The sequence below is a fragment of the Mirounga angustirostris genome, unplaced genomic scaffold (genome assembly GCF_029215605.1).
Source record: "Mirounga angustirostris isolate CCGP_5_RB_7025 unplaced genomic scaffold, mMirAng1.0.hap1 SCAF_5, whole genome shotgun sequence".
NCBI classification, from domain to species: Eukaryota; Metazoa; Chordata; class Mammalia; order Carnivora; family Phocidae; genus Mirounga; species Mirounga angustirostris.
In genome coordinates this window covers 17309115-17334789 of record NW_026991713.1, presented here as the reverse complement: position 1 = coordinate 17334789, position 25675 = coordinate 17309115, and the positions used below count along the sequence as shown (strand labels likewise).

The 25675-nt window shown below is 49.4% G+C and overlaps 1 protein-coding gene across 6 annotated transcripts in view; it reads left to right on the top strand.

Annotated features, from left to right (window-relative positions):
* The window catches only part of CHST11 (carbohydrate sulfotransferase 11), a 259731-nt gene that overhangs the window by 121614 nt on the left and 112442 nt on the right, over positions 1-25675 (top strand). For 3 of the 6 annotated variants that reach the window (XM_064590700.1, XM_064590701.1, XM_064590702.1), the window contains exon 3: positions 473-616. The exons of the other annotated variants lie outside the window; for them this stretch is intronic. In XM_064590700.1, the coding sequence (XP_064446770.1) occupies positions 473-616 (144 nt within the window). The remainder of the gene's footprint in view (positions 1-472; positions 617-25675) is intronic. 6 annotated transcript variants of the gene reach the window in all.

The following is a 25675-nucleotide window of genomic DNA, read 5'->3' as shown; positions in this document are numbered from 1 at the left end:
CCAAGACTCAATTCTTGGGCTGGGGTTGGGGGGTGCTTTTTGTTAAGTGACTGTCATGATAAATTGAGCTCAATTATGAAGAGTTTCTCTTGGAGTGAAATAAGCTCCAACCAAGGAAATGTGTCCTTGTGGAAAGCTAGGAGCCAAGGGAAGAGGCCTGGTCACCATGGCGATGGCCTCAGTGGTGTGTGTGGGTCTTGATGTGGAGACTCTAAGGCTGGTTCTCCTGCGGGAACATTAATTAGCACTTGATGCCAGGAACTGGCAAGTGAAAACTAGTGGCCCATTGTCTGACCTTTGAGTGCTGTTGAGAAAAAAAAATCTTTTTCTTTGGCCTTAGTCTCTGAGCTTTACTTTGTATCAAATTCCTAATTTAGTATTTCTGTGGACTAAGGTGCTTGGTAGAGGAAGATGATGCATGGTAATGCTGCATTCCCTGAAGTCTCGCAAAGGGAACTTTCTGATCCCACAGGTCTTCCCTGTCTCTCACCTGCACTCCCTTCTGGAAAAATGGACTCCTGAGTTTGTGCATCATGGGTGGCCTAACCAGGTGAATTCACTCCCTCGTCAGCCCCACTGCTTTGGAGTTCTAGTGTGGCGAGGCCTGATTAGCCAGGTAATTGCAAACTCACATTGCCTAAGGCTTCCTATTGGGTTCCCTGGTGGCTCAGCAGGGAATGTGATATTTGGGGGTTTTTTTGGCGCCCAATTAATCTGATTATTACAGGCAAGTCTCCTAGCATGTTCGCATACCTGTCCTTAAAAGAGGTAGAACTCGCCTCGACAAAGGATAGGGTTTCTGGTAAGCCATTGAGAATAACACAGGCTACTGAGATGCAAGCCATTCCTATTTTTCTGTTGACATGCCCTGTTCTCAGATCATTTTCCCTTTCAAAGTACAGCTGCTGAAACACTACTTCCTGGTGAAATTCTGTGGGCAGCATACAGTGTCATGGGAGGAGCTTATTTCTGAAGTAGACACCCCTCTGGACAGCAAGTCCACGGACTGTGTCTGCGCTGTATCCCCAACCCCTAACACGTCTACAGACGGTGCCCCCAAATATCTGTGATTGAAAGAATGAAAGTCTAGGTTCACACCCCTACCTCGCCTCCGCTTGGTTGTGCAACTTGAATACGTGATGAGTCCGTGTCTCTGGAATGTTGGGAGGATAAAATCACTCTGATGTGTCAGGGACTATGTAAACATTTGTCATTATCGTGGTCATGTGGGGGGTTTCCATACCGGAAGCCTTGACTTCGAGTCAGACGTGGGTTCAAAGCCTGGTTTCTTCATTTCCAAGCTACGTGAGTGTGGGCAAGATACTTCATCCCTCTGAGACTGCCTTCCCTCATTTGTAACAGTACTTTGCTCGGTGCCTCCTATGGAGTTTGTTCATTCCTGGATTCATTCATTCGTTCACTCATCCGTCTCTTCAGTATTACACATGCCAGGCGCTGGGCACCAGAGAGTGAGCTGGGCATGTGGGTTAGCCTTCCATGTCTGGTTCCTCTTGGTATCCCAGGGCTGACGTGAGGGAGTTGACTGGAAAGGGAGACCCAGCTTGGTCCAACGTATGTAGGTAGAGGTCATCTCTTCCTTCTGGTGGTGGTTTGTTTTCTGGGTGAGAAGCTCATTTAGCAGCAGCCTAGGATCTGGGAGGGAAAATGGGGCTGAAGACGCAGCTCTGGGAGCCATTTTTGAGGGCGTAGGTGGGTGAGTCACCTCCATCAAGAATGTCGTGGGCAAGCTGTCCGGCGCCCTTCTCTGGCAACCAGGAAAATGTCCCCGCAGGAAGATCTCCCTGTTTCCTCGGGATGTTGCCCGGGATGTTTTTTTCTTAGGCCGGTTTCCTTTACAAGCTGCAATTACGTTCCATTCCCACGCAAATATGGCCAGTGGTGCTTCTCAGAGACACTGTCGTGGTGATCATTTGGGCTGCCGTGGGCTGGGCGTTTAGAGGGGAGAAGGGAGCAAGCACCCCTGTTGGGTTAAATTTTGTGTCCACAAGACATTTACAAACTTTGCACCTGACTGAGCATGGTTGTGGTTTGTCGTGTTTCCCTACCAGCCAAGGCTGTTGAAGCTGCTAAGCCTGGACTGATGTTATCACAGGCAGATGACAAACCCTGTAAATTACTAGAAACCAAACTGCTCCTAGAGATGCCATTTCCCCGTCTTATGCTGACTGGTTATTTGGGTTTGATACATGATGGTGAAAACACGAACTGTTTATTGTAGATAAGAAACCAATGTTAGAGCGAGAAGGCACCATCTTAGTTACCATGTACTGATGCTCCAGACCAGCTGTTCTCTAGATGCTTCTAAACACCCCATCATGGAATGCTTAGAATAAGCCCCCAACCAGGTCTGCCACTCCCATTTCACGAATGGGAGAGCTGAGGCCAAGAAAGTTATACAGCTCGCCGAGGGCCACGCAGCTAGTAAGAAGCAGAGTAAGGATTCAAACCCAGGACAGACTACAAATCCATTTATCTCTATGCTATGCTCACTGTCCCCAGCAAAGTTCTCTTGGCACAAATTACCCTGTCTCCCCTCCAAAACAACAACAGAATCACACTCAGATTTTTATTGGGCAAAGGCTTAAAAGCTCCTTTGGGGGAAAATTGGCTATAATCTGATTTTTGTATCCAAGGTTTTCTTATTTCAGGGCCTCACAAATCCCCTAGCCACTAAAACAACAATTGGTTAAAAAAAGTTTATGGTTGATATTCTTAGAAAAACTGTACTCTGATGTCTTATAATTTTCCTGGTTCTCTGCTGTCTCCCTGGCCCCAAAATAAAATGTAATTGCTGATCAGATCAGTTGGTGTCAAGTCACTGAAAGTTCAGGAGTTGCCAACTGCGTATTTGCGGTCCCAGCGCATCTGTGGGCCGCCCTGTTGCAGCTCAGACTCGTGGGGCAGAGCTCCGTCGTCAGCCATTAAGAGGGCATAATTGCCCCCAGAGTTGCCAGCAGGAGTGAGACAGCTTGTCCTTCAGCCTCGCCCATCTCCTGGTCCTCGCATGGGTTCCCTGAAATCTTCACAGCATCACTCATGCGGTTCCGCCCTGCCCTCCCTGGTGCTTTCTTTAGCATTTCTCCTTGCTCTGTGATTACCACGTTCCGAGAAGACAGATGCACAGCCCAGGGGTTGACCAGGAATTCATAAACACAGAGTCTATCTAGAAGGCTTGCAGGAATGCACTAGGTCCAACTGTTGACGGGCATTCCTAAGGGTCTGGGAGGGCCAGTCTCTGAGGGATCTAGTGGTATTCTGGGTGAACTGTTTGAGGCCAAAAACAAAAACAAAAATTTTTTTTTTGAGGAAAAAAACAAATATCTATTATTTGGTGGCCCCTTAATGGTCCAGTCTTCACTATGCTACAGATTTACCTCTCCGTACGGTGGGCTCCAGGAGGAAGGATCAAAAGAGGGAGAAAGGAAGGAAAGTTACTCTTCACTGAAAGTGTAATCTACTTTCACTCTACTAGACCATGCTGTTCGAGGCATTTCTACACATATCTCATTGAATCTTCACAACAACCCCAAAAGGAAGGTTGAACCCCATTCTTCAGATAAGTTAAAGGAGGTTCAGTTAACTGAGCAATTTGCCAAGATCACGTAGCTCTCTGAAATGGTAGCGCCGGGCCCATCTGACCTGGTAGGATTGTAGGAGGATGGGAGCCTATCACTTCGTCTTTTCCAAGTGGAAAAAAAATGCTTCCTTGAGGTTCTCTTCCCTAGTGACTTAAGCTGAGATGGATGTGCTGAGGACTGTTGTAAAATTCCCGAAATCAGGGGCCAAGGCTTGTGGAGTGATGTGGAATGCACAGTGGATGTCCAGTAAACAACTGAAGTTTTGTTTTCTGCTTCCTGAACCTGATATTTGCAGAGGCCTTTGTCTCTTGGCTGTGGCCAGGCTGAGCAGGAACCACCCTGAAGAACTCTGCTGTGGGATAGCTTACCTTGGTCAAATTGGGAAGTCGGGGTCTTTGATTTAGACTGATAAAAGCTGGAATTGTCCAAAGGGGTTGGGGTGGGGGCTCTTCTAGCACAACCTAAATAGCTTTCTTAGCAATGCTTGCCGAACTTTGTTTCTTCTGCATGCATTTATAGGCTAAGCAGAGGGAAAAGACGTGGGGAGGAGAGGCACGTAGGTCGTAGGACATGATAAATGGAGCACAATAGAGAAGCCTTTCAGTTATGGGAGAACCAGGAGTAAGTAAGCAGCCCTTTAAGGTACAGGGCGAGTGGGAGGCTTTGTAGAGGGGGTGGCATTTGAGTTAAGCCTTTGAAGACCCATCAGGCTTCCCCTGACAGAGAAGAGGGAACAGCATCAGGGAGGGGAGGAATAGCAGGAGCGTGGGCCCCAGGTGGGATAGTCCATGGCACGATCAGAGAATGGTGAGGGCTTTGTGGCCGGAGTGAGGAGCCTGCGGGGAGCTGATTGGAGAGAAGGCAGCAAGGGCAAGGTGGTGCCTGCTGGACCAGGCTTGTCCACCCTTGCGGAGGGTGTAGTCTTTACTCGCAGGCGGGATCGGTGGTCACAAGGAGCCCAGAGGAGAGAGCATACAGCTCATGAGTCAGGGCTGCTTCTGAGTCAAGCCGCTTATTAACTGTGGGGCTTCTCTAAGGCAGAGCCTGTCCCCTCCTTGCCGCGGTGGCCTCTTCCACAAAATGACCGAGACCTGGCGTTCTCATCCGTGCCTGCCCATGAGGACCACTCAGGAAGCTTTGACACAGTGGCCAGTGCCCGGGCCTCACCCAGAGATTCTGCTTTTGTTGGTGGGTCTGGGTTAGGGGCGGGGGCATCAGTGTTCTTCAGATTCTGAGCGGCGGCCGAGCTCAGAAGCACCGGATTGGCGGGTCCGTAGGGGTCACTCCAGTTCAAAACTCTTTGATTCTCAAAAGCCCCTCAAAGTGTATGCACCAAGGCCGCTCCCTGTCGTTTCTTACAAAGGCCCTGGGGCAGTTTTGAGCTCTCAGCCTCTCTCGTGTTCCACTGGCGGGTTCATGAGTCGAGGCCCCCAGCGTGGGAGACTCCACTGGGGCCGTGTGGTTGGACCCAAGAGGTGGAGCCCCCAGGCAGGGCTTTGGGAGGGGCCCTGCGTCCGGGACACTTGAGCCACGCGGCTCTGGACCCCGTAAGCAGGAGAACCCAGACTTGCCCCATGCCACGCATCAGATGGGCGCTTCAGAAGGAGCAGCTCCAGTCTTTTGGATAAGTGCGAAAGGAAAAGAGGCTCTCGGCCTTCCGAATTTTCGTTTGGGAAGACTGCTGCTAATGGTTGACACCCCGGAGAAGGCAAGGAAGAACAGACATTGTAGAGCCTCCAACTCTGGGCAGTTAATCCCTTCATTACCAACCACCTGGTAAATGATGCGTCCATCTAATTACCTTGTTTTGACCCAACAGCTGTCTACCAGCCGAAGAGGGATTAATTGATTTAGTTGTGGACTGGCTCCTTATGCAAAGATATTACTTACTGTCAGCCTAGCAGAAAGGCAGCTGGCTGGCAAAGATGAAATAGTACATGAACTTGATCTTACAGCGCTTGGGAGAATGCTTCATTATTAACTGCAAATTACAATAGATGAGTGAGCCCATTGCAAAACCCAGGGACAGTGGGCCGCCTCTTTCACCATGGCCAGTGGCTCTGTTATTTTTGAACCAGGGAAGGCACCCTGGTCAGATTTCCAATCGAGCCAGGACAGATGGGGACTCTAGAGTCAGACACGATTTGGGTCAGGAGAGAATTGGATGCTTGGAGGAACTGGGGGATCCCAGCCTAGGTGTAGGACTTGGGTCGATGACTTGACCTCCCAAGCACTGGTTCCTTTAACTGTAAAATAGGAACACAATACAGTCTTGGAGTTTTGTGAGTTTTGAAATCATGTATAAAAAGCACCTGAGATTGTACCGAGGAAGAATTGGTATGAATCGTGTTGATCAGTAGCCAACAATGGTCTGAGTTGAGTTAGGTGACCTGGGACTTCTCTTAGACCCGTTGGGCCCCTGCACCCGTTGGGCTCAGACACTTTGCAGGTGCACACTTGGAATTTTGTTGAATAAGAAGAAGATAGAATGATTTCCTCTTGCTTGGAAGCTACTAGCTATTCATCGTGAGCACTTCCTAAAAATTTTGACTTATGTTATGTGTCTGGTTGACTCTGTTATTAAGCTGGACATGCTGATCGATAAGACCATGGGTGCCTGTGTGTGATGTGTGAGTGTGATGTGTGTGTGTGTGATGTGTGTATGTATGTGTGTGAGTGTGATGTGTGTGATGTGTGTGTGATGTGTGTGGTGTGTGTGTGTGATTGTGGGTGTGTGGTGTGTGTGTGATGTGTGTGGCATGTGTGTGGTGTGTGTGTGTGTGATGTGTGTGTGATGTGTGTGTGATGTGTGTGTGATGTGTGTGTGTGATTGTGTGTGATTGTGTGTGATGTGTGTGTGATGTGTGTATGTATGTGTGTGTGATGTGTGTGTGTGGTGTGTGTGATGTGTGTGTGTGATGTGTGTGTGTGATGTGTGTGTGTGATGTGTGTGATGTGTGTGAGTGTGTGTACCTGTGCACTCAACTCATAGCCTGGAACATGGCAGACAGAGCCATTGAGTTTAAAACTCTCCTTTATTGTTTGTCACACCCCCAGTCCCTAGCGAAGTGCTCCAGTAATAATTGTTGAGTAAGACCCCCTCTCTGTGTGATGGAAATGTGTTGAGGCCATCAAGCACGTGGCTTCATCCACATTTCACTCAGCCCATCTTTATAGGCAGTTGCTCTGTTTCAGGAAGCTTGGTTTGACCCAGTAAATTCAAATCTGTGTAATGAGCTCAGTGCCCTAATGGGATTTTTCTGTGTCAGTCTGTGTGACTATAACCTGGCCTCTTTCAGCCAGAGAAGGGCATCCGAGTGACAAAATGACCTCGGCAATTTCCAAATGGTAACACAGCTGTAAAATATACCATTTTCGGAAAGTCATTTCCTAAATTACCCTCAATTATAAGAGGCTTATACATAATTTGATTTTTCTGTAAATTACACAACTCAAGTAGCTTCTCAGCCAATTGAATTTGAACCTTGTCAGATGCATAGGGCTGAAACTAAGCCTTAGCTTGTTCTCACATTCTCTGTAGGCGAGACCTGGGTGGGGGTGGGCATTGTCTCCTGCCCTCTTTAGCCCCCCACTTCCCGATGGTGAAGTTGGCCTGCGGATCTGGTGGGGAGCAGGCTTTCCACCCCATCTTCACCACTAATTACTATGAAATCACAGCAAACAGTTGAAGTTTTCTAGCACTGGAGACCTCGTTTATAAAGAAGGAACAAAGGGGCGTCTGGGTGGTGCAGTCGGTTAAGTGTCCGACTCTTGGTTTCGTCTCAGGTCATGATCTCAGGGGCATGAGATTGAGCCCCGGGTCCAGCCCCATGCAAAGCTCTGCGCTCAGTGTGGGGTCTGCTTAAGTTTCTCTCTCCCCCCCCATAAATAAATTAAAAAAAAATAAGGAACAAAATAACAACAGTTCAGTTATCAAAGATTAAATTAGAAAGATTGTGAAAAGGGGTACCTGGGTGGCTCAGTCAGTTAAGCCTTTGACTTCAACTCAGGTCATGATCTCAGGGTCCTGGGATCAAGTTCTGCTTTGATCTCCCTGCTGAGCGGGGAGTCTGCTTCTCCCTCTCCATTTGCCCCTCCCCCTGCTCATGTTCTCTCTGTTGCTCACTCTCAAATAAATAAATATAATCTTTAAAGAAGAGTATATGAAAAGTCCTGGGCACATGGGAAGCTATTTAATCAATGCTGGGTTTTTTGGGTTTTTTTGTTTTTTTTTTTTTTAATTAGCTCAGATGAAACCTCTTTTGGGAAGCTCTCCCTGATTTTTTTTTTTTTCTCCCCAAGCTCAGGTTAAATGTCCTCCCAGAATGGTGTTGCCTACCAGCAATAAACGTGACTCACATATATAATTTGAAATTTTCTAGTAGCCGCATTTTGAAAAGTTACAACAGGCGAGGTTCATTTTAATAACATTTTATTTAACCCAGTACATCCAAAATGTGATCATTTCTACACGTAGTCAATATAAAATTATTAGGATATTTTAAGTTCTTGGGGCACCTGGCTGGCTCAGTCAGTAGAGCACGTGACTCTTGATCTCAGGGTCATGAGTTCAAGCCCCACGTGGGACGTGAGCCTACTTAAAGATTAAAAAAAAAAGATATTTTACGTTCCTGTTTTTGTACTAAGTCTTTGAAGTCTGTTGTATATTTGACACAGCACATCTCAGCTCGGACTGGCTGAGTGTCACCTACTCAGTAGCCCCATGTGGCTGGTGACTGCCATACTGGACCGTGCAGGCCTCTAATATGCCCCCTCACCGCACCTCCGTGCCCACATTTCCCTCGTTCGTGCCTGTGCATCTGAAATGATGTTACTACACCTTGAGCCCCTTGAGGGCAGGGGCCATGTCTTGTTCACCTGGTAGCTATTTCGGGCCAGCTACAGAAGAGGGGCTCAGCAGGTGTTTGGGCAGCGAAGGGAGTGGTTTGCCTGTGCTTTGAGCAAGCCTGGTGGGTGGGCATTGATGCTGAGGAGGTGACAGGGGCTTCAACCATCAAGGCAGGAGGTCTCCTGGGGCCAAGTGATGTCCCTGGTCCAGAGAATACGTCTCCAAGCCAAGCTGCTGCCTGGTGTCTCCCCTAAAGCCATTTTTGTGTACAAGTACCATGGAAGGGCTGATGCTTAGAAAAGGTATCGATCATTTCCATCTCAACTTCCATCTGGTAAGAATCTTTCTGGAGACCGGCATGTGTCAGTGTGGGAGGTTGGAGAGAATAGGCTCAGGGGTCCGGTGCTTGAAGGAACTGGGGAAAGCGGGCCACAGCCTGAAAGGAATGCAGGGTGGGGTGGGGGGATTGCTCAAGCCAGACCTCACCCTCCCTCAATACTGAGTCCACATCCAGCCCTGTTTCTTTCTTCCCTCTTGTCCTCCCTCCTTCCCTCCTTCTTCCATGGCCTGTGGCACAAGCAGGAACCTGGTAAATGTGCATTGATTGAAACGGAGCTGAAATTCCTTGATCCCCTCCCTCTGCGAACCTGCTCCGGTAGTTTGCTCAGGATGCTGTGACACAGGGCACCAGACTGGACGGCTTACAGAACCGAAACTTCTTGTCCCATGGCGCTGGAGGCCAGAAGTCCAAGATCAAGGTGTTGGCAGGGTTGGTTCTTTCTGAGAGCGCGAGGAAGAACCTGTTCCATGCCCCTTGCCTGGCTTCTGGTGTTTGTTGGCAGCCTCTGTCTGTGGCTTATGAAAGTGTCCCCTCGGTCTCCGTCTTTCCCCCTCATGTGGTGTTCTGTGTGTGTGTGCGTGCGTCTGCATGCGCGCCCAAATTTCCCTTTCTTAAAAGGACTTGAATCCTATTGGATCAGGGGCCACCTACTCCAGTAGGACTTCATCTTAATTAATTACATCTGCAATGACCCTAGTTCCAAATAAAGTCACATTTACAGGTAACAGGGGTTAGGTTCCAACATATGAATGTGTGTGGTGGGGGACAGAATGCAATCTGTAACACCTGCTCTGTGCATAGCACTTTGCTAGAACCTGGGACTCTTAGGACAAAGACCCTTGCCCTCTATTAGTATATACTCTGACAGGTGCATCGCCAGTAAACTGACCATTACAGAATGAGATCCTATTTCAGTTCAGTGCCCGATGCTGGAGTAGCGTAGATGATGGATCAGATCATTAACCTAGACTGGGTGTGAGTACACACGTGTGCTTGTGTGTGTGCACAGCCTGACCCAGGGCGCAGGAGAGGTGGCCCACAGAGAGACCACTGGCTCCCCTCTCCCTGCACACTTAACAAACCCACAAAGGGGAAAGGATGTGCTAACTTTCAAGGGACTAAAAGCATTGTCCCTCCTGGGGAGGCAGCCGATCCTCCCATGCCCCTCTGGTGAGGACAGAGAGGCCAAGGGTTTGGAAAAACCAGGGTCCTTCATGGCTCCTGATTTCTAGAAAGGTCGGCAGCTCCAGTGCCTCCAGGTGATCTGCTGTTCGATATCTACATTACCACGCTGGGAGGTGCTCCCAGGTTGGCCTCGTCCCAGCCTTGGCAGGTGTTGGGCAGCCCTGGAAAGAAGCTGGCCATTCTGAAATATACCACAGGGGTGTGACGCTCGGGCAGACTCTGGTGCTGCCTAAAATGGCCTTTTGCAACATTTCTTTTTCTTCTTCTTAAATCAGGGCTTTAAAGCCGCAAAACAGCCAATATGCTGTCTGGCAGTCATTCCGAGTATTGGAGAAACGGCTCTGACCATCTGTTCCGTCTCCAGCATGTTCCCTACAGGAATATCCACAGATCTAGCCATGGCTATAATGACGTCCTGCCAGGGCAGAGTTCCGTTTTTGAGAGCTGGGCAAGTTCAGTGCTTGCTTGGATCCTGGCCTCATGTCCTGCCCCAGTGTTTGGGGAAAAGCTCTGAGAAAAAGGGGAGTGTCTGAGGCCACACAGCCGAGAAGTGGTTAGGAGCTCGGGCCTTGGAACTGGCCCACGTGGGCTGGAATCCTGGGGCCACCACTTGCCAGCTCTGGGACTTGGGAAAGCTTCTGACCTTCTCCATGCCCGTCTCCTCACGTGCAAAATGAGGATAATATTGGCCCCTGCCTCCTAGGCTTCTTGTGAGGATTAAATGAATCCAGACACGTGAAGTGTTTGCTAAGGTGACTGGCACTCAGTGAGGCCAACACAAGTGTTTGCTGTTTGTTACTGTTGTTATTATTCAGACACAAAAGCCAGAAAGGCGCACATGATCCCTGGGGACACATGAGCAAGTCCCAAGTTCAGATCACTTGGAAGACAGAGCTCCGTTTAGCTGGATCATCTTCTGCCTGTGAAAAGGGAACTCCATCTTTAGAGCTTGGGTTCTCCGCTTTGGCTGCACTTGAGCATCACAAAAGGAAATTGAACTAATCCCAAAGCTCAGGCTCTGGGCTGTTACTACTCAAAGCCAGGTCCAAGGACCAGCAGTCTTGGCATCCCCTGGGAGCTTGTTAGAAATGCAGAGCCTTTGACCCCACCTTAGCCTGCTGAATGGAACCGGGGAAGGCTCCTGAGCAAATAGCCCACTCCCTGGGGCTCCTAGAAGCAGCATGGGTCCCGCGCATTGGATAACAAGGGACAAATGCATGGGTTTTGGAAACAGGGAAACCGGAAGAGGTCCTTACCTTTCCCAGAGCCTGGCACACTTTTGCTTTCTGAAAACTTAGGAAATAGAAGCTGTGTTTGTGCAGCATGGGGTGCTTGTCGTGGCAGGGACCTGGAGTCCCGTGGTGGGCTAGCTAGATGGCCAGCCTTGAGGTTCCTCTGGGGGCATTAAATATTCCTAACGCGCTCAACTCAGGGAGAAGTGAAACGGGGCTTTGATCAAGCGCCCTGGAAGGGAGGGCCACTGCGGTGCCTTTAAAAGGCAGCCCCATCCTTCCTGGATGCTGTGTCCCTGGGGTGAAGGGGATTTGTAGGGCTTGGAGCGGAGCCGGGCTCCCTTGGGTGGCCAGAGTCCAAGTTTATTCTCTTCTTGGGTTGGGCTGTTCCAGACCTCACTTTGTTAAAAAACAGGCAGGAGGAGCCAAAGGTGGGTCCTACAAACCCTGACCCCCTCATTCCGGCATTTATTTGCAAATGACCTTTTTTTAGGTATCTTCCTCCCCTATCGCCCTCACCCCCGCATGCAACAGATCTCAAACAATGTGGTTTAACGGGAAGAGAAGGGAATTTAGAGCCCTAAGTCCTGAGTTGAAATTCTGCCTTTTTTCACTTATCAGCAGTGGGATCTTGGGCAAATATTTCAACGTCCTGGGGCTTCAATCACCTCACCAGGAATGTGGGAATAATTTATTTACCTTTAGCTGAAGAGGCCACATAGTACAGCAGTGAAAACCGGGCATTCTCCCAATCAGGCTGCCTCGGTTTAAAGCCATACTTACTGGCAGAGGCATCTTGGGTCGATTCCTAAATGCTGAATGCCTCAGTGTCTTTATCCGCACAATGGGGAGAACAGCAGTACCTGCCTCTTTGAACTGTTACGAGAATTTAATGAATTGACTTGTGTCAAGGGCTAGGACAAGCACTAATGCGGTCAGACGTGCCAGCAAGCATTATGTTTTTTTGCCTTTATGTTTTCATCTTTAAAATTCCCTACTATTCTTCCTTCAAAACCAGCGATCGTCGTAGCCTGGGTCCCAGTCACTGACTGATGAGAAGCTTCTCTTGCGCTGTGACTTTTACAGTCCCTCACATCCAAACCACCTGTTACTGCTCTTCAAACGCATCGTTCCTCAGTTTGCAACCGAGGGGATTGAGGCACAGAAAGGTGGTGTTGTCCTTTAAAGTCACCTGTGCAGGGCCCTATGGACGAGTTGAGGAGTTGCAGAGCCACGATTCAAACCAGCTCTGAAGCCCCTGGCTCCGGAAAGCAGGCCCCCTCTACCAGCTCAGTTGGTGGAGAGAGAGGTTTTTTGCCTACACAGGTCACCTGAACTCCTTTGCTTCTCAGTTCACTGTTCCTGAAGTAGAGGTGAAACCCCTCCCTGAGTGGCTGTGTGCCTGCCCTCGGTCGCTGGTCCGCGGGGACTCAATGTGGTGAAGTCTGCAGGTGCTCTAGGCACAGCTGGGGGAAGCCAGGTCCAGGACAGGAGGCAGCGCTCGGAGCAAGGATGATGGGGGCTCTGTGCACCTGCAGCCAGAGCCTGCGACTTTTCTCTGCTTCTAAACTTTGAGACCTCTTGCAGAAACTCACGCAGCCCCCTTATGAGTCAACAGAGTATCCTTGAACCAGGAACAAGATTGCTCAGGCCAGAGATGGTGCCCGAGATAGGGAAACTGCAGGGGAGTACTTCTGTGGGTTTAAGAGTTGGAGGCTGCTTTGGGATATTCCTTTTCTGAGCACTTCCCTGCTGAGGCACAGTGACCACCTGCAATTTTCTCCCCAGTTCATTCTTCTTTTCGGGAGGGACCTGTTTAACCAGCAGTCGCTAATAGAGGGAATTGTACGAAAGGGTTAACTCGCCCCCCAAACTCATTTATCACCAAGGCTAAGGAATTAAACCCACACTGAGTGAGCTCTTGGGTTTTGCAGGTGGAACAGTCTGGGTTCCACTTTTCAAGAGCAATCTGGAAGTCCATTAACAAGGGACAACTTGTCATCTTTATGGAGGGACAAATCTGAATCCAAGAAAGCCCGTCCCTCAGCTAATAAGTGAGCCCAGCCATCCACAGCCTTGTAATTCTGTAATTATCATTCTCAGAGCACCTTCATTCCAGGACTCACAGAGCAGCTTGAAAGTCTTATCTCATTTTATAGGGAAATGGCATGCTAGAGTGACATTTGGCAATAAGGAGGCTGTCATGGGACATGTCCCTCAAAAGTCTTTTGTCACCACTTAGACTGGCTCACAAACAGCACCTCCACTTTCTGCTCTCTGCACTGGGGCTCTCTTGTTCATAGAGTGGTTAATCTCTGTTGAGAATCTCAGCCTCGTCTCTCAGTAGGTTTTCCTCCAGTTTACAGGATAAATGAGCTGGTGTCTGAAAAGAAATGTGACTTTTTAAAGGAATTGGCAGATACTAGGGGAGTTCAGAAGCAGCTGACATCCAATTATTCATGGTCCTGGGGGAAAGGGATTGAGTAAGAAATAGAAATCCACAGATAATCTCCAAACCTCTTGTTAATCAATAGCCCTCTCTTCCAACATGCTTCTAACCAGTGCCAAAAAACGGGCTGATTCATCGCTCTCTTCAAAACTGAGATCTTAAGAGATCAGTACAGGAGAAATAATTTGCCAACTCCTTTCTTAATGAGAAGGATCTAGAGGAACTGATTTCTGCCCACCCCCCCACCCCCCCACCCCGCCTTAGAGCAAATTGCCATTTTTCTTGAGCAAGTGGCAAAATGAGCTTATTGTGTTGGTTGGTTTGTTCATTGTCTTATCAGAGAAGAACATATAACATTGCAATTTTCTTTTTGTTTAAAAGAAAAAAATATGGGATTCAAACCTGGGTAATCTTGAAATAAGAACCAGGAGCTAGGAGAATGAGAGGCAATTGCAATTGATAACAGAGTCTCCTTCCCCAGGGTACACGGTGTAACTCAGTCAGAGGGGAAGAAGTGATAAGCATCTTGTGAAGATAAGGCCTTGCCAAAAACAGCCCCTGGCAAATTGTTGCCATTCGTTATCCAATTAGTGAACCGGGTGCAGGCTTTCTTGAGCCTAAGGAACCCTGCTTGTCTTTATCAGTTTGGATGTTCAAATTTAACTTGCTAAATAGCAGTGTCCAAATCCAGTGCAAATCTTGGAAGGTAGCTGTGCTTCTGATCTCAGGCTTTATACAGTGGGATCCTGGGAAAGTCCACAGATTACAGCCACCAGTTTGGGGGGCAACTTAATCGTGGCCTGGGGAAAGGATCTGTTTGGGGGATGAAAGTCAAGCCAGCCTCAAAGGTGAACGTGTACCTCAGCGGCTGCTGAACCCAGTTAAGGGAACCAGAGCAGACATCCGCTCTTCCTCTCTGGTGCTGTCCTTGACTTTGCCCTTGATCCAGGGGCATTCACAGCCCAAGGGCTGGAGTTACTTGCCTCCTAAACTGTGGTAGGCAGAACGGCCCCACGAAAGGTGTCCACATCCTAATCCCTGGAGCCTGTGGATACGTTACCTCACATGGCAAAAGGGCCTTGGCAGGTGTGGTTAAGTCAGGGATTTTAAGTAGGGAAGGTTATTGTAGTTGGGTTCAGGGTAATGACAGGGGAGGTAAGAGACGGAGATGGGGTGACGGATGGAAGCAGGGGTCAGCGTAATGTGAGGCCCAAGCCCTGAGCCAAGGAAAAGAAGTGGCCTCCAGAAGGAACTGCTCACACCTTGACCCCAGGGCCTGGGGCCCCCAGAACTGTGGGAGAAGACACTTGTGTTGGCTTCAGCTGCCGATTTTGCGGCGTTGGGTTGTTGGCAGCAGCCAGTAGGAGACCAATCCCCGAACTCCCCCGTCCAGGGTTTGAGCGAGGACTGGAAGATGCTGGGGTGGTGACCTCAGGAAAGCGGAATCTAGCAGCGGGCTGCCGGGGGAGAGAAGTGGGAATAGTGCTGCCGGCGGCAATGTTGCCCCGTCCAGAGATTGCTCTGAGCATAAAGTACTGTGGAAATAGGTAACAAATCTAAGTTGTGAGCCCGCCACCCTGCCGGCCGAGGCGCGGGCTCCTTGTGGCTCCCTCCTCCCCTCCAGGGACTAGGCCGGGATGGAGCCCAAATGCTGACATTTGTAAGCGTCTCTTCGACAGCCATCTGCACCACCTGAAATTTCCAGCAGAGCACCGTTTCATTGACGGGGTCCTGTGGACGGGAGGGCCTCCCGCTACGTTTAGTTAGTACATTAAAGAAAAGGACTGAATGCATATTTGGACTTAATGGTGTTCCATTTGTCAAGATTTCCCTTCATGGTAACATACTGCTTCCAGTGTTCTAGTATGGTCCTAAAGCCTGGCCTCACGGAAGAGCACGCCCTGTAGATGCAAAGAGAAGGAAGCTCTGGATACTCAGTCCCCTCAAGCAAGCTCTTAACAAACTGAGATGAGGCCCCACTTTGAAGCTGAGGCTAGAGGAGGGGGTAAAGCGTGCTGGTGTAGAGCAGACAGCCCTGCCAGGACTCCCTGGGGGACTTAACCTCTCTGTGCCTCCGTTTCCTCATCTGTCAATATAGGGATAATCCTAGTCTGTGCCTCAGGGGTTTGTTGCAAGGACTAAATGAAGATACATAAATAAATAAATCTTTAAAAAAAAAGAGGGGGGCGCCTGGGTGGCTCAGTTGGTTAAGCGACTGCCTTCGGCTCAGGTCATGATCCTGGAATCCCAGGATCGAGTCCCGCATCGGGCTCCCTGCTCAGCAAGGAGCCTGCTTCTCCCTCTAACCCTCCCCTCTCTCATGTACTCTCTCTCTCATTCTTGCTCTCTCAAATAAATAAATAAATCTTTAAATGAAGATACAGCAGTAAAATGCCTGGAACAAGGCCAGGCACCTAGTGGGGGGTGTGTCAGTGTATACGATCACCAGTAGCCGCCCCAACCATAGGCAGGGTCCGTTGACTCCTAGTTCAGCGCTCACTCCCTGCTTGCCCACGTACTAAGAGCTAAGGCACCCCAGAACCTCCTCGTTCTTCTGGAGCATTCTAAAGCGCTAAACCAAGTTGGTTCTTCAAGTTCTAGACCAGGTCCACACCCGTTTCCTAGATGGTGAGCGTCGTAGGTCTCTGCAGTGACAGATCAGCTATGACGTTGCAGCGCGAAGGCCTCGAGACCGAGTGGACGCCTGGATTTGGTCCACAGGTGGCTTTTGGACAAGGCAGAGAGCCAGAAGCCCCGCGTTCGAGTCCCAGCTTCACCACGCCACAAGGGTGTTCTTGAGCAAGGCATGCGGGCTCCCAGGGCTCAGGTCTGTCCCCTCGAAAGATGGGAGTAATCTGTCTCAGGCGATGGTGCGGCCGATGGGGGCAGTGTGTAAACTACAGCACCGAGCCCGACGTGGTTATTAACACTTTGCTGCTGGTGCACGGTCGTGGCCCAGGCCGCTGCTCATAGATTACCGTGCACCTGGTGTCAGATGCTGTGTGCGGGCCACCAGCTCTCCTGTCTGCAGATGCATGATGAAGTCGGGAAAGGCGTATTTAATTTCAGTTACGTTCATCTTGTTTTGGGATAGGAGAAAAGCACCAGCCTGTCAAAGCTCCCCTTCGCTGCCCTGAGATGTGTCTTGAGCAACAATGCTTTCGGTGTAGCGCGAACAGATCTCCATTCTGGAAATTGCAAATGAGCAAAATGACTGTGATGAATGGGGGCTCCAGAGAAGCACAATGCTCGCTCTCAAAGTCTCAGGCTGGAGAAGGGGAACCTGAAGCCTTTATTGAGGGAAGATGGGTGGTAAATGAATTGCCGAGCTGAATCACAGAATGGTTAGTGAATAAAAAGCATTGTGCTAAGCAGTTATGCATCTCATTAAGATGCACTTCAGTCTCGGCCTCTATACGAAGGGAATTGTCAGAGCAATTATGTGCAAACCTCAATTTTGAGGTCTGAAAGGGGGTCAGCGCATAATTGGCAGGAGAAGAAAAAGGAGGGAGGTGGTTTAAAACAATAGGTATGAAAAGGCCGTTGCAGCAAGGAAGATGGGACGGTAAGAGGCACACACCCCGATCACTCGAGACCGAGTGTGTGTGGTCTCCGAGTCCCATCCAGGCCACGTGGACCATGTGTTTGGTGTCCTTTGTAGGCCTTCTTTGGAATCAAAGCCGTTTATTCTGTAGGAAGTTGCAGGTGTGGTGCTTGCCATACGTCTTGTCGAGTGAGTGAGTGAAGGGGCCGAGGAAACGAATGAGCAAGCTAATAAAGCCAACTAATTCACGTAAAGCTAGGATCACGATAGCCCCTCCTTCGTATGGCTGGCGTGAGAATTAAATGGGATGACGCACCTAGAATCCTCCGCCCGGGGCCTGGTACTAGCAGGTGCTCGATTTCAGCGAGTCCTGTTACTCCGTGTTCCCCAGGGGATTAGTCAGCGAGGGCTGCCGTCACGACACACTGCATGGAGCGGCCTCATGTGAGAGATGTGTCTGCTGTGGGCTCGAAGTCCAAGATTGCGGCGCTAGCAGGGTCCAGGTCTGGTGAGGCCTCGTCGTGGCATCCAGACAGCCGCCCGCCTCTCGTGGCCTTTTCTCTGTGCGAGTGCAGAGAGGGGAGAAAGAGATCTGGTGTCTCTTCTTCTAAGGACACCGATTCCTATCGGATGAGGGCCCCGTTCTTATGGCTTCTTTTAAACTCGATTACCTCCGTAAAGCCCGTCTGCAGATACAGTCCCACTGGGGCTTAGGGCTTCAGCATACAGATTTGGGGAGGATGCAGTTCTGTCTGTAACACCCAGTAAAGAATCAGCCTTTGCTTTTATAGTCACCAGGCCCAACCTTGCTCTAAGCAGTGACACAAAATCTTTGAAACTGCTGCAATAACCTTTTCCCGGGATGAGAAACCAGAGATGCCCAAACATTCTGGAAAATTGGCTGAACTTCCAACAACATCTGTCCTTCCACCCGGGGGTGCCTGTCTCCATGCTCTTCAAAGACCCCAGGGGTCATCCTTTTACTCTCTCTCCACTGTTGGACAAATGGGCAGCTGACTAATGCCTTTTTTCTGAAATAAAAGCAAAACACCTGAACTGCCCATCTCAGGCTTGCATTAAACAGACGCCCTGCGAGCAGAAATCGACCAGGTGAACCCGCGATTCTGTGTCCGTGTAAGCACTACTAGATCTCATTTCTTTTTCTATTTTTGTTCATCTCCAAATCGACCTGGAAGACGGTAAAAGCTCATTAATTTGAACCCCGCTAATTTAGAATATGTAGCCTTTCCTCCACCTTCACCGTGAAGAAGGAATTTGAGGAGCAAATTAATAGTGTGAACATAATTAGAAAAGACGAGTCTTGTAGAGCTGGAAGGTACCTGGAGGTGATCCAGTCCTTTCCCTTGGCGGCTGATTTCTTTTCAAATGAAGGAGTCGAGGCCCAGTGAGTGTTCGAGGCTCCTCCAGGCTCACAGAGTGGGACTATTTACCCTCGTTAAGGACACCAGCCCAGCTCACGGAGTCTTGTTTGTTTGTGAAAGACACAGGCGCTTTATTAGCTGTGGGTTCTTTTTACTATGTGGACTTCACGTATTAAAAGTGCATTTAAAAAAATATTCTGCATTTTAAGTTTTCACTAATTATGACTGGCCTTCTCCCAAGTTAGTTTGAGCTATTTTGGTGAGGTTTTATAGTTATTTAATATGAAAAGCTTTTTTTAAAACCTCATAAAGCCTTCTGTACAATTCATTCTAACCAACACCCCCTCTTACAATTATGTCACTAACAACTTCTTTTTAAAAGACCAGAACTTTTGTCTATTCATGTTAACCTTAAAAGCAGCATTCACCCCGAACCCCTGAGAAACAAGGAGAAGTGTAATACTTTATAAGATCGAGGCAGAGCAAATGAAAAAAATGGGTGTGAAAGCGTTCTGTGCATTGGGGAAGCATACATGAATGCTTTGTGTTTTTCTTAATTACCGTCTCTGGCCTGGGGAGCCCCCAAAGAGTGGTCAAAATATATTTGTGGATGCAAATGCAACATTTCCGTGGAGACGCCCCAGGGAATAGGCTTTTTTCCCCTGTGATTTTAAAAAATAAACGAGAAGCCAATTTATTAATTTAAATCAAACTGTAACTGCCACAAGGACTGGAATATTCTCATTAGCACATCAGCACGTCCTCTCTCTGGAGTCAGGCCAATTAGGGCACCAGACTGCAATCAACGGATTATTTAGTGAGCCCAGGTTCAGAGCACTGGTGAGGTGGACAAAACTGCAGTGTGTTTCCTTGACCTTGGGACTTGAATTCTCTGCCACAGCCGTGGCCACTAAGAATGGAACACTCCCAGTATTTGGGGCCCGGGGGGAAGGGGGGCTTCTGTCTCCTTCCTGAGTATTTAATGCATCCTTAACTCCGATTTCTTGGATTGTGGAAGATTAAAGCTTATAAGCTTATTCATAAAGCCAGTTCTGTCCTTGATAGAATATGCTGCTGCTGGTGGTGGTCATGACACCACAGTGGTGGTCCTCACAGCAGTGTTTCTAGTTGTTAACCTCTCCTTGCACGCTTTCTCTGTTCCAGATACAATTCTGGGGCTTTCCATACTTTATTTGAATCATCACAACCCTATAACGTAGAAACTCCACGTGACAGATGATGATGCCAAGGCTCCGAGAGGTTAATAACTTGCCTTAGGTCACACCTGGCAAGTGACAGCAACAGGAGATGACCCCCCGCCCCCCCCCCATCTCATGCCCTTACTCCCTTCACTGCCGCCTGGCACAGTGCTCTCGGTCTCCGTCTGCCGAGGCCCTTAAGACTCCTGGGACACGGCTGCTTCCCTTATACGGTGACTCAGGGCTGGAAGCAGTGCAGGTCAGGCCCCCCAACATTTGCCAGTAAGCCCGAGGTCAGGAGACAGGAGACTGCAGTTCTTTTGCTTAATCCCCAAGGTCCCCTTCTTCCTGCGTTTCCTCGAGGGGCCTTATCTCCAGCTTGACACGTGCTGACAGGTGGCTCCCCACCTCTCACAGCCCACTGACCGCACATGTTGAGACCAGCTCTGTGTTTTCACATGCAAGAAAAGACAGAGGGCAAAGGATTTCTATTTTCAGCTGCCAGGATCTCAACACGAGCCTATCAGGGCTTGTTGAGTCTGAAAGCATTTCCAGTTCCCTTCTCAGAAAGCAGTGCTTTTGACTTTGGGCCACCAGTGCTCCCGTTGTCCGGGGTAATGTGGCATTGAATTGCTCTTGTGGAAGATGGTCAGTGTCGGCTGTAATGAGCAGTATCATTCCAACAGAGCTGGCCCCTGCCTCCCTCTTTAGCCATCTCAGGACCCTCTTTCCCTACCAGCCACTCGGGACCTGGTTTAGTTCCTCCCCCGTACTTGCATTTTCCTACCACTGGGCCTTTGTACATGCTATTCCCTCTGCCTAGAAAGCTCTTCCCCCTCTCCTCACCTCTGCTTGATTGATTCCTACTCAGACACAGGCCAGGGTGTTCCCTAGGACCTGTTACACATTCCCTTAGCACCTTTACTTCTCTGTAGCCCTTTGCTTATTGTGATTATTGTTGTTATTTGTTGAGTGCCTCTTCCCCACTGGGTGCCAGGGCCCATGCTGGCCGCCCCTGTGGCTGCTTTATGCCTCCTGTAGTTCCTGAAATGTGATGGATGCTGGATAGATGGAGTGAGAATGAGATACCCCCAGCTTTGCAAGAGCAGAGTGTTCTGACCAATCTACTCAGTAACTCCTTTCCCACCCACCCCAGGTCCCAGATCTAGAGTGGCAAACAGAAAAGTAGTTACGAGTGAGAACTCTAGAGCCAGGCTATGTGGGTTTGTAGCCCAGCCTTGCCCCTTACTAGGTATATTTGTTCTGTGTAGCACGTCACCACCAACTTAGCAGTTTATGACAATTCACGTTGCATATCCCACAGTTTTCATGGTTCAGGAGTCTGGGCAGGCCTAGCTGGGTCCTCGGCTCAGGCAGCAATCCAGGTGTCCTCTAGGACTGGGGTCCCCTGTGAGGCTCAGCTCAGGTCTCCTCCCAAGCTCTCGTGGTTCTTGGTAGAATTCATTTCCTTGTAGCTGTAGAAATCATAGCAACTTGGTTTTTCCAGGCCAGCAGGAGAGTCTGTCTGAGTTCAGAGAAAGTATAAGCCCTCTTTAAAATGCATACGTGGGGCGCTTGGGTAGCTCAGTCGTTAAGCATCTGCCTTCAGCTCAGGTCATGATCCTGGGGTCCTGGTATTGAGCCCTGCATCGGGCTCCCTGTTCAGCTGGGAGTCTGCTTCTCCCTCTCCCACTCCCTGCTTGTGTTCCCTCTCTCGCTGTGTCTCTCTCTGTCAAATAAATAAATAAAATCTTAAAAAAAAAAAAACATACCAGATTAGGTCAGGCCCACCCAGGATAGCATCTCTTTTGATTAACACACAGTCAACTGATTAGGGATCTTAATTACATCTGCAGAATCCCTTTGCCCTTGCCTTCTAATGTAATGTAACCACGGGAGTGATAGTCCATCATATGCCCAGGTCCTGTGCACATCAAAGGGAGAGAATTACACAGGACATGCATACCAGGGTGGACAAGGATCAACAGGGACCATCTTGGATTTCTGACCACTCCTCTAGCTGTGTGGCCTCTTTGTGCAACTGTTATCTCATCTATAAAGTAGGAATAATGGCAGTACCCACTTCATAGGGTTTGCTGTGAAGATTAAATGAGTTAATTTATGTTAAATGCATAAAAAAATTCCTGGCAGGGGGTGAGTATTCAGTAAATGTTAGCTGTTACAACCATAAAAATGATGATAATCCCCACCCGAGCCAGCGGCATCTCAGTTTAGAAATACAATCCACCAACTGGCTGGAAATGAAATCTGAGAAGCCAGGCTAAAGGGGAAAGAAGAGACAGGAGAATATCAACGAGCTTGGTAAATTACCTCTCTAAAAGGGAAGCTGTCAGCTTCTTCTCCTTGGGGCAAAAATGGGCAAAGCAGATGGAAAGCTGTATCAAGTTACTAAAGCAAATTGGATAAAGTGGGTGCATGTGCCCCCCATTTTAGTTTCTTTCCTTAAAACATCTCAAGGCAAAGAGTGACGTTCTTGTCTCCCTGAAAAGCTTAGACATCCCTTAGATCAGGAATTTTAATCAAGACTGACATCGCAAATATGGAGGAATGGACCCAACTGGATAGTTAGGCAACTTACGTAAGCAGTTGCACCCCACAATTTAGGTCTGCCCTAAAGAATGCTGTCTCCTGAAATGGGATCCTGGTTGGGTTCAGTTTAGAAAGAAGGGTCCCTTGTGACCCCAGGGAGACCCACAGTTGTATGAACCCGTAGTTGTGCAACATGGCTAGCAGGAGGCATTCGTGGAAATTTGCTACGTGATGTGTGCAGATTGCTGGAGAGTGTTAAGAATCAATTTGTTGCTCAATCTGGGATGCTGTTAACCGAATGTGGGAAGATGCAGCGAGGTGAGGTGGGGAAGCAAGTTCATGGTGGTGTATTTATGAGCCCTGGCTGGCGGGGAGAGAAAGATGACAGCTTCTGTCTTTGGAAGGGAGTGGCTTCACTGAAATCCCTTTCGGTCTGGTCACCTAGGGCAAGTCATCCGCTCTTCTTGAGACCTCACAATTTGCATCTGATAATTCAACTCAAGTAATCTTTTTTTAATTTTTTTTATTTTTTATTTATTTATTTATTTATTTGAGAGAGAGAATGAGATAGAGAGAGCATGAGAGGGGGGAGGGTCAGAGAGAGAGGCAGACTCCCTGATGAGCAGGGAGCCCGACGTGGGACTCGATCCTGGGACTCCAGGATCATGACCTGAGCCGAAGGCAGTCGCTTAACCAACTGAGCCACCCAGGCGCCCTCAACTCAAGTAATCTTATTGACAGCGTTAGTGGACACTTTTGGCACTCTGCCCAGTCCCCCTCCGGTCCCCTTCCGCTGTCTGGGCGCCCATCCTCCAGCTTCTATGTGCTTGGGTTTTATGGCCACACCTGTAACTTGCTTCAGAGGCTGCATTTGGCTACTGGAGTTGCTTTTCCCCTGCACGGAGATGGAGAAGAATCGAGGAACTTACCTCTTCCTGGGCATCCCATAACCTCAAGTCACACAAGCTCAGAGGAGTAAAGTCATGCTCCTGAGCTCCCCACGGGATCGGGTGAAACAAGACCAGCATTAAGCCTGAAATTATATCCTTTCTGGGCTTCTTCGTTTCTCCTGTCTTCTTCCCAGGACTGGCTACATTATTTGTGGGGCTTCTGGTTAAAATATTATTAGGAATCAAGAGTCTCAAGGTGGTGACAGCAGAGCATTGCACCAAGGGTGACTTCTCACATTGCACCCCTGCCTTCCTGGGAGCATCCCTTATGCAAGTCCCTTGCACAGAATTCTTGTCTTGTCTGGATGGGTTCTAAGATGGAGCTGAGAGAGGACAGATGCAAGCCCAGGTCATTATGTCACACAGCAGACTGTGCATTAAAACCCACTCCCGGAGGTGCCCACAGTGAGAGGTGTGGCGGGGGGGGAGGTGTCTGGGAGCTTGCAAGGGCTCCCAGTTCCAGCTTCTTTCTTTCTTCCGCCCTGGAAACGTGGTGTGTGCCCCAAGTGCAGGACAGAGAACCTTGGGGGTGATGATGGGAGATGGAAGGGGGGACACAGTGTGAGCAGAGTTACAGGGGTGAGGCTTCTGCTGCTTTAGCAGGTGCCCACCGTGTGGCAAACAACCAAGTCCTTGCCCCCAAGTTGCTCTCCAGAGAGGCTTCCACCCAGCTCAGGTGGAATTCTGTGCAAGGGGAGCACTGCGCTGAAGGAGGTGAGAGGAAGTGCTGAATATAAGAGGGAGTCTGGTCTTCCAAGAATGTACTGTTTGGTGTGGGGGCCCCCAAAATCGCACTGCAGAGAAAGGAGTCCCTGATTGGGGAATGTCAGAAATTGACCAGGGGTTGGAGTTGACTGTTTGGGGGGAGAGGGAGGACGTCTGGAAACCACCCTGTGGTCTGCTCCGTTTGGTCCCCTAGTCTGTCCGTTTACTCAGATGAAATTGTTCAGTCCTCTTCCAAGTTTGTGGGGGCTCTGCTCTGAAAGGACCCCGGGTCCCTCGGTCACCCTGCGGCCGCCTCCTGAGCTGGGCTGGTGATGGTGCTGTGCAGACAGCACGCACTCTTCCTCGCCCCTCTCCGGGGAGCCCACGAACACCCCACCCGTTTCCCAGCACGCTGAAGCAATAGGTGACATCAAGCCGGGAAGTGTAGGCACCGCCGGCTGTGGGCCTCTAGTGAGCCCAGGGGTGTTGAGACCCTGTTCTCTGGGACCCCGGGAAACCCATCTCTATCATCGGCTTTGTCAGGCAGAGGCCATCCCTCATTTTCCACGGCGTGACCACTGGCAGGGAGGATGAGCGCTCTTCCATCCGGGAATAAGCGCATAGATGCCACGAAAGCCTCGGGCTCTGCCAGGAAGCAGGAGGAGGGGGCCGTCTTCTGTTTTGTGTCGCTTTCTCTTTCCAAAGCTTGAAATATTTTGCTGCTCGCTGAGTTCGATGTGAGCCCCGACCGGTCATGGCTCATCCTTCTTCTTGACAAATATCCCATTTGGGGCAGTAATTCATGCTTTCTTCACTGCCTTCTACTAAACAATTAAAGCACACATTATTCTACGGATATATATCATCAAATGATTTTTAATTACTTAGTGGCCTTGGAAGGGGAAGAGCACAGTGAGGGGGTGTGTGTCATATTTCCTCTCTCCCTCTACTGTCTTAATTTGGATTTCTTTTTGGGTGGGGGTGGGCAGGCTTCCCAATCATCCCAGACTGTGGCTCTGCACCATCTGGCCCCTGCCTGCCCTTGTCCACACCCAAGGGGAGGCTTCTTTGTCCCTCCGACACTCCCGTCCCCTCCCCCAGCTCACTTTCCTTCACCCCGTAGCGCCTCCGCAGTCTCTTATTCCCTTCAGGTGGCTTCCTCAGGAAAGCCTTCCCTTTTGCCCCAACTAGCTTAGGTCCCCTCATCATGTGCTCTTACCACACCCTTCGCTTTTCTTTTCTAGCACTTCGTTCATTCAGTGTAGCTTTACCGAGCACCTGCTCTGTGGCAGGCTCTGTTCTAGGCACTTGCGACATATCCTCGAACAAAACAGACACAAATCCTTGTCTTCCTGGAGCTTGGGTTCCAAATTCATTGAGATTCACCCAGATTTCATCATGTGGAATTAGGTTCTCAGGACTGGATTACACCCCGAGTGAGGGAAGGTGAGGGAAGAGGCGCTGGTCCAGCCCCGGGTCTCCCAGAACCGCGGGGGTCTCCCCTGGGGACTGGAGATACTCCTCGTCCATCCCCTGCGATGCCCCTTGTACATCTTGTCCCATTTCCAGATCTCTCCCTAAGGATCTCTCCTCCATTCTGCTTCACTGTGTTTTCACTCCTGCAACTTCTTGGGGTCATTTTATTTATGTGTCAAATACATATTTGCTGGGCGATTGTGACAGGGCCCTTT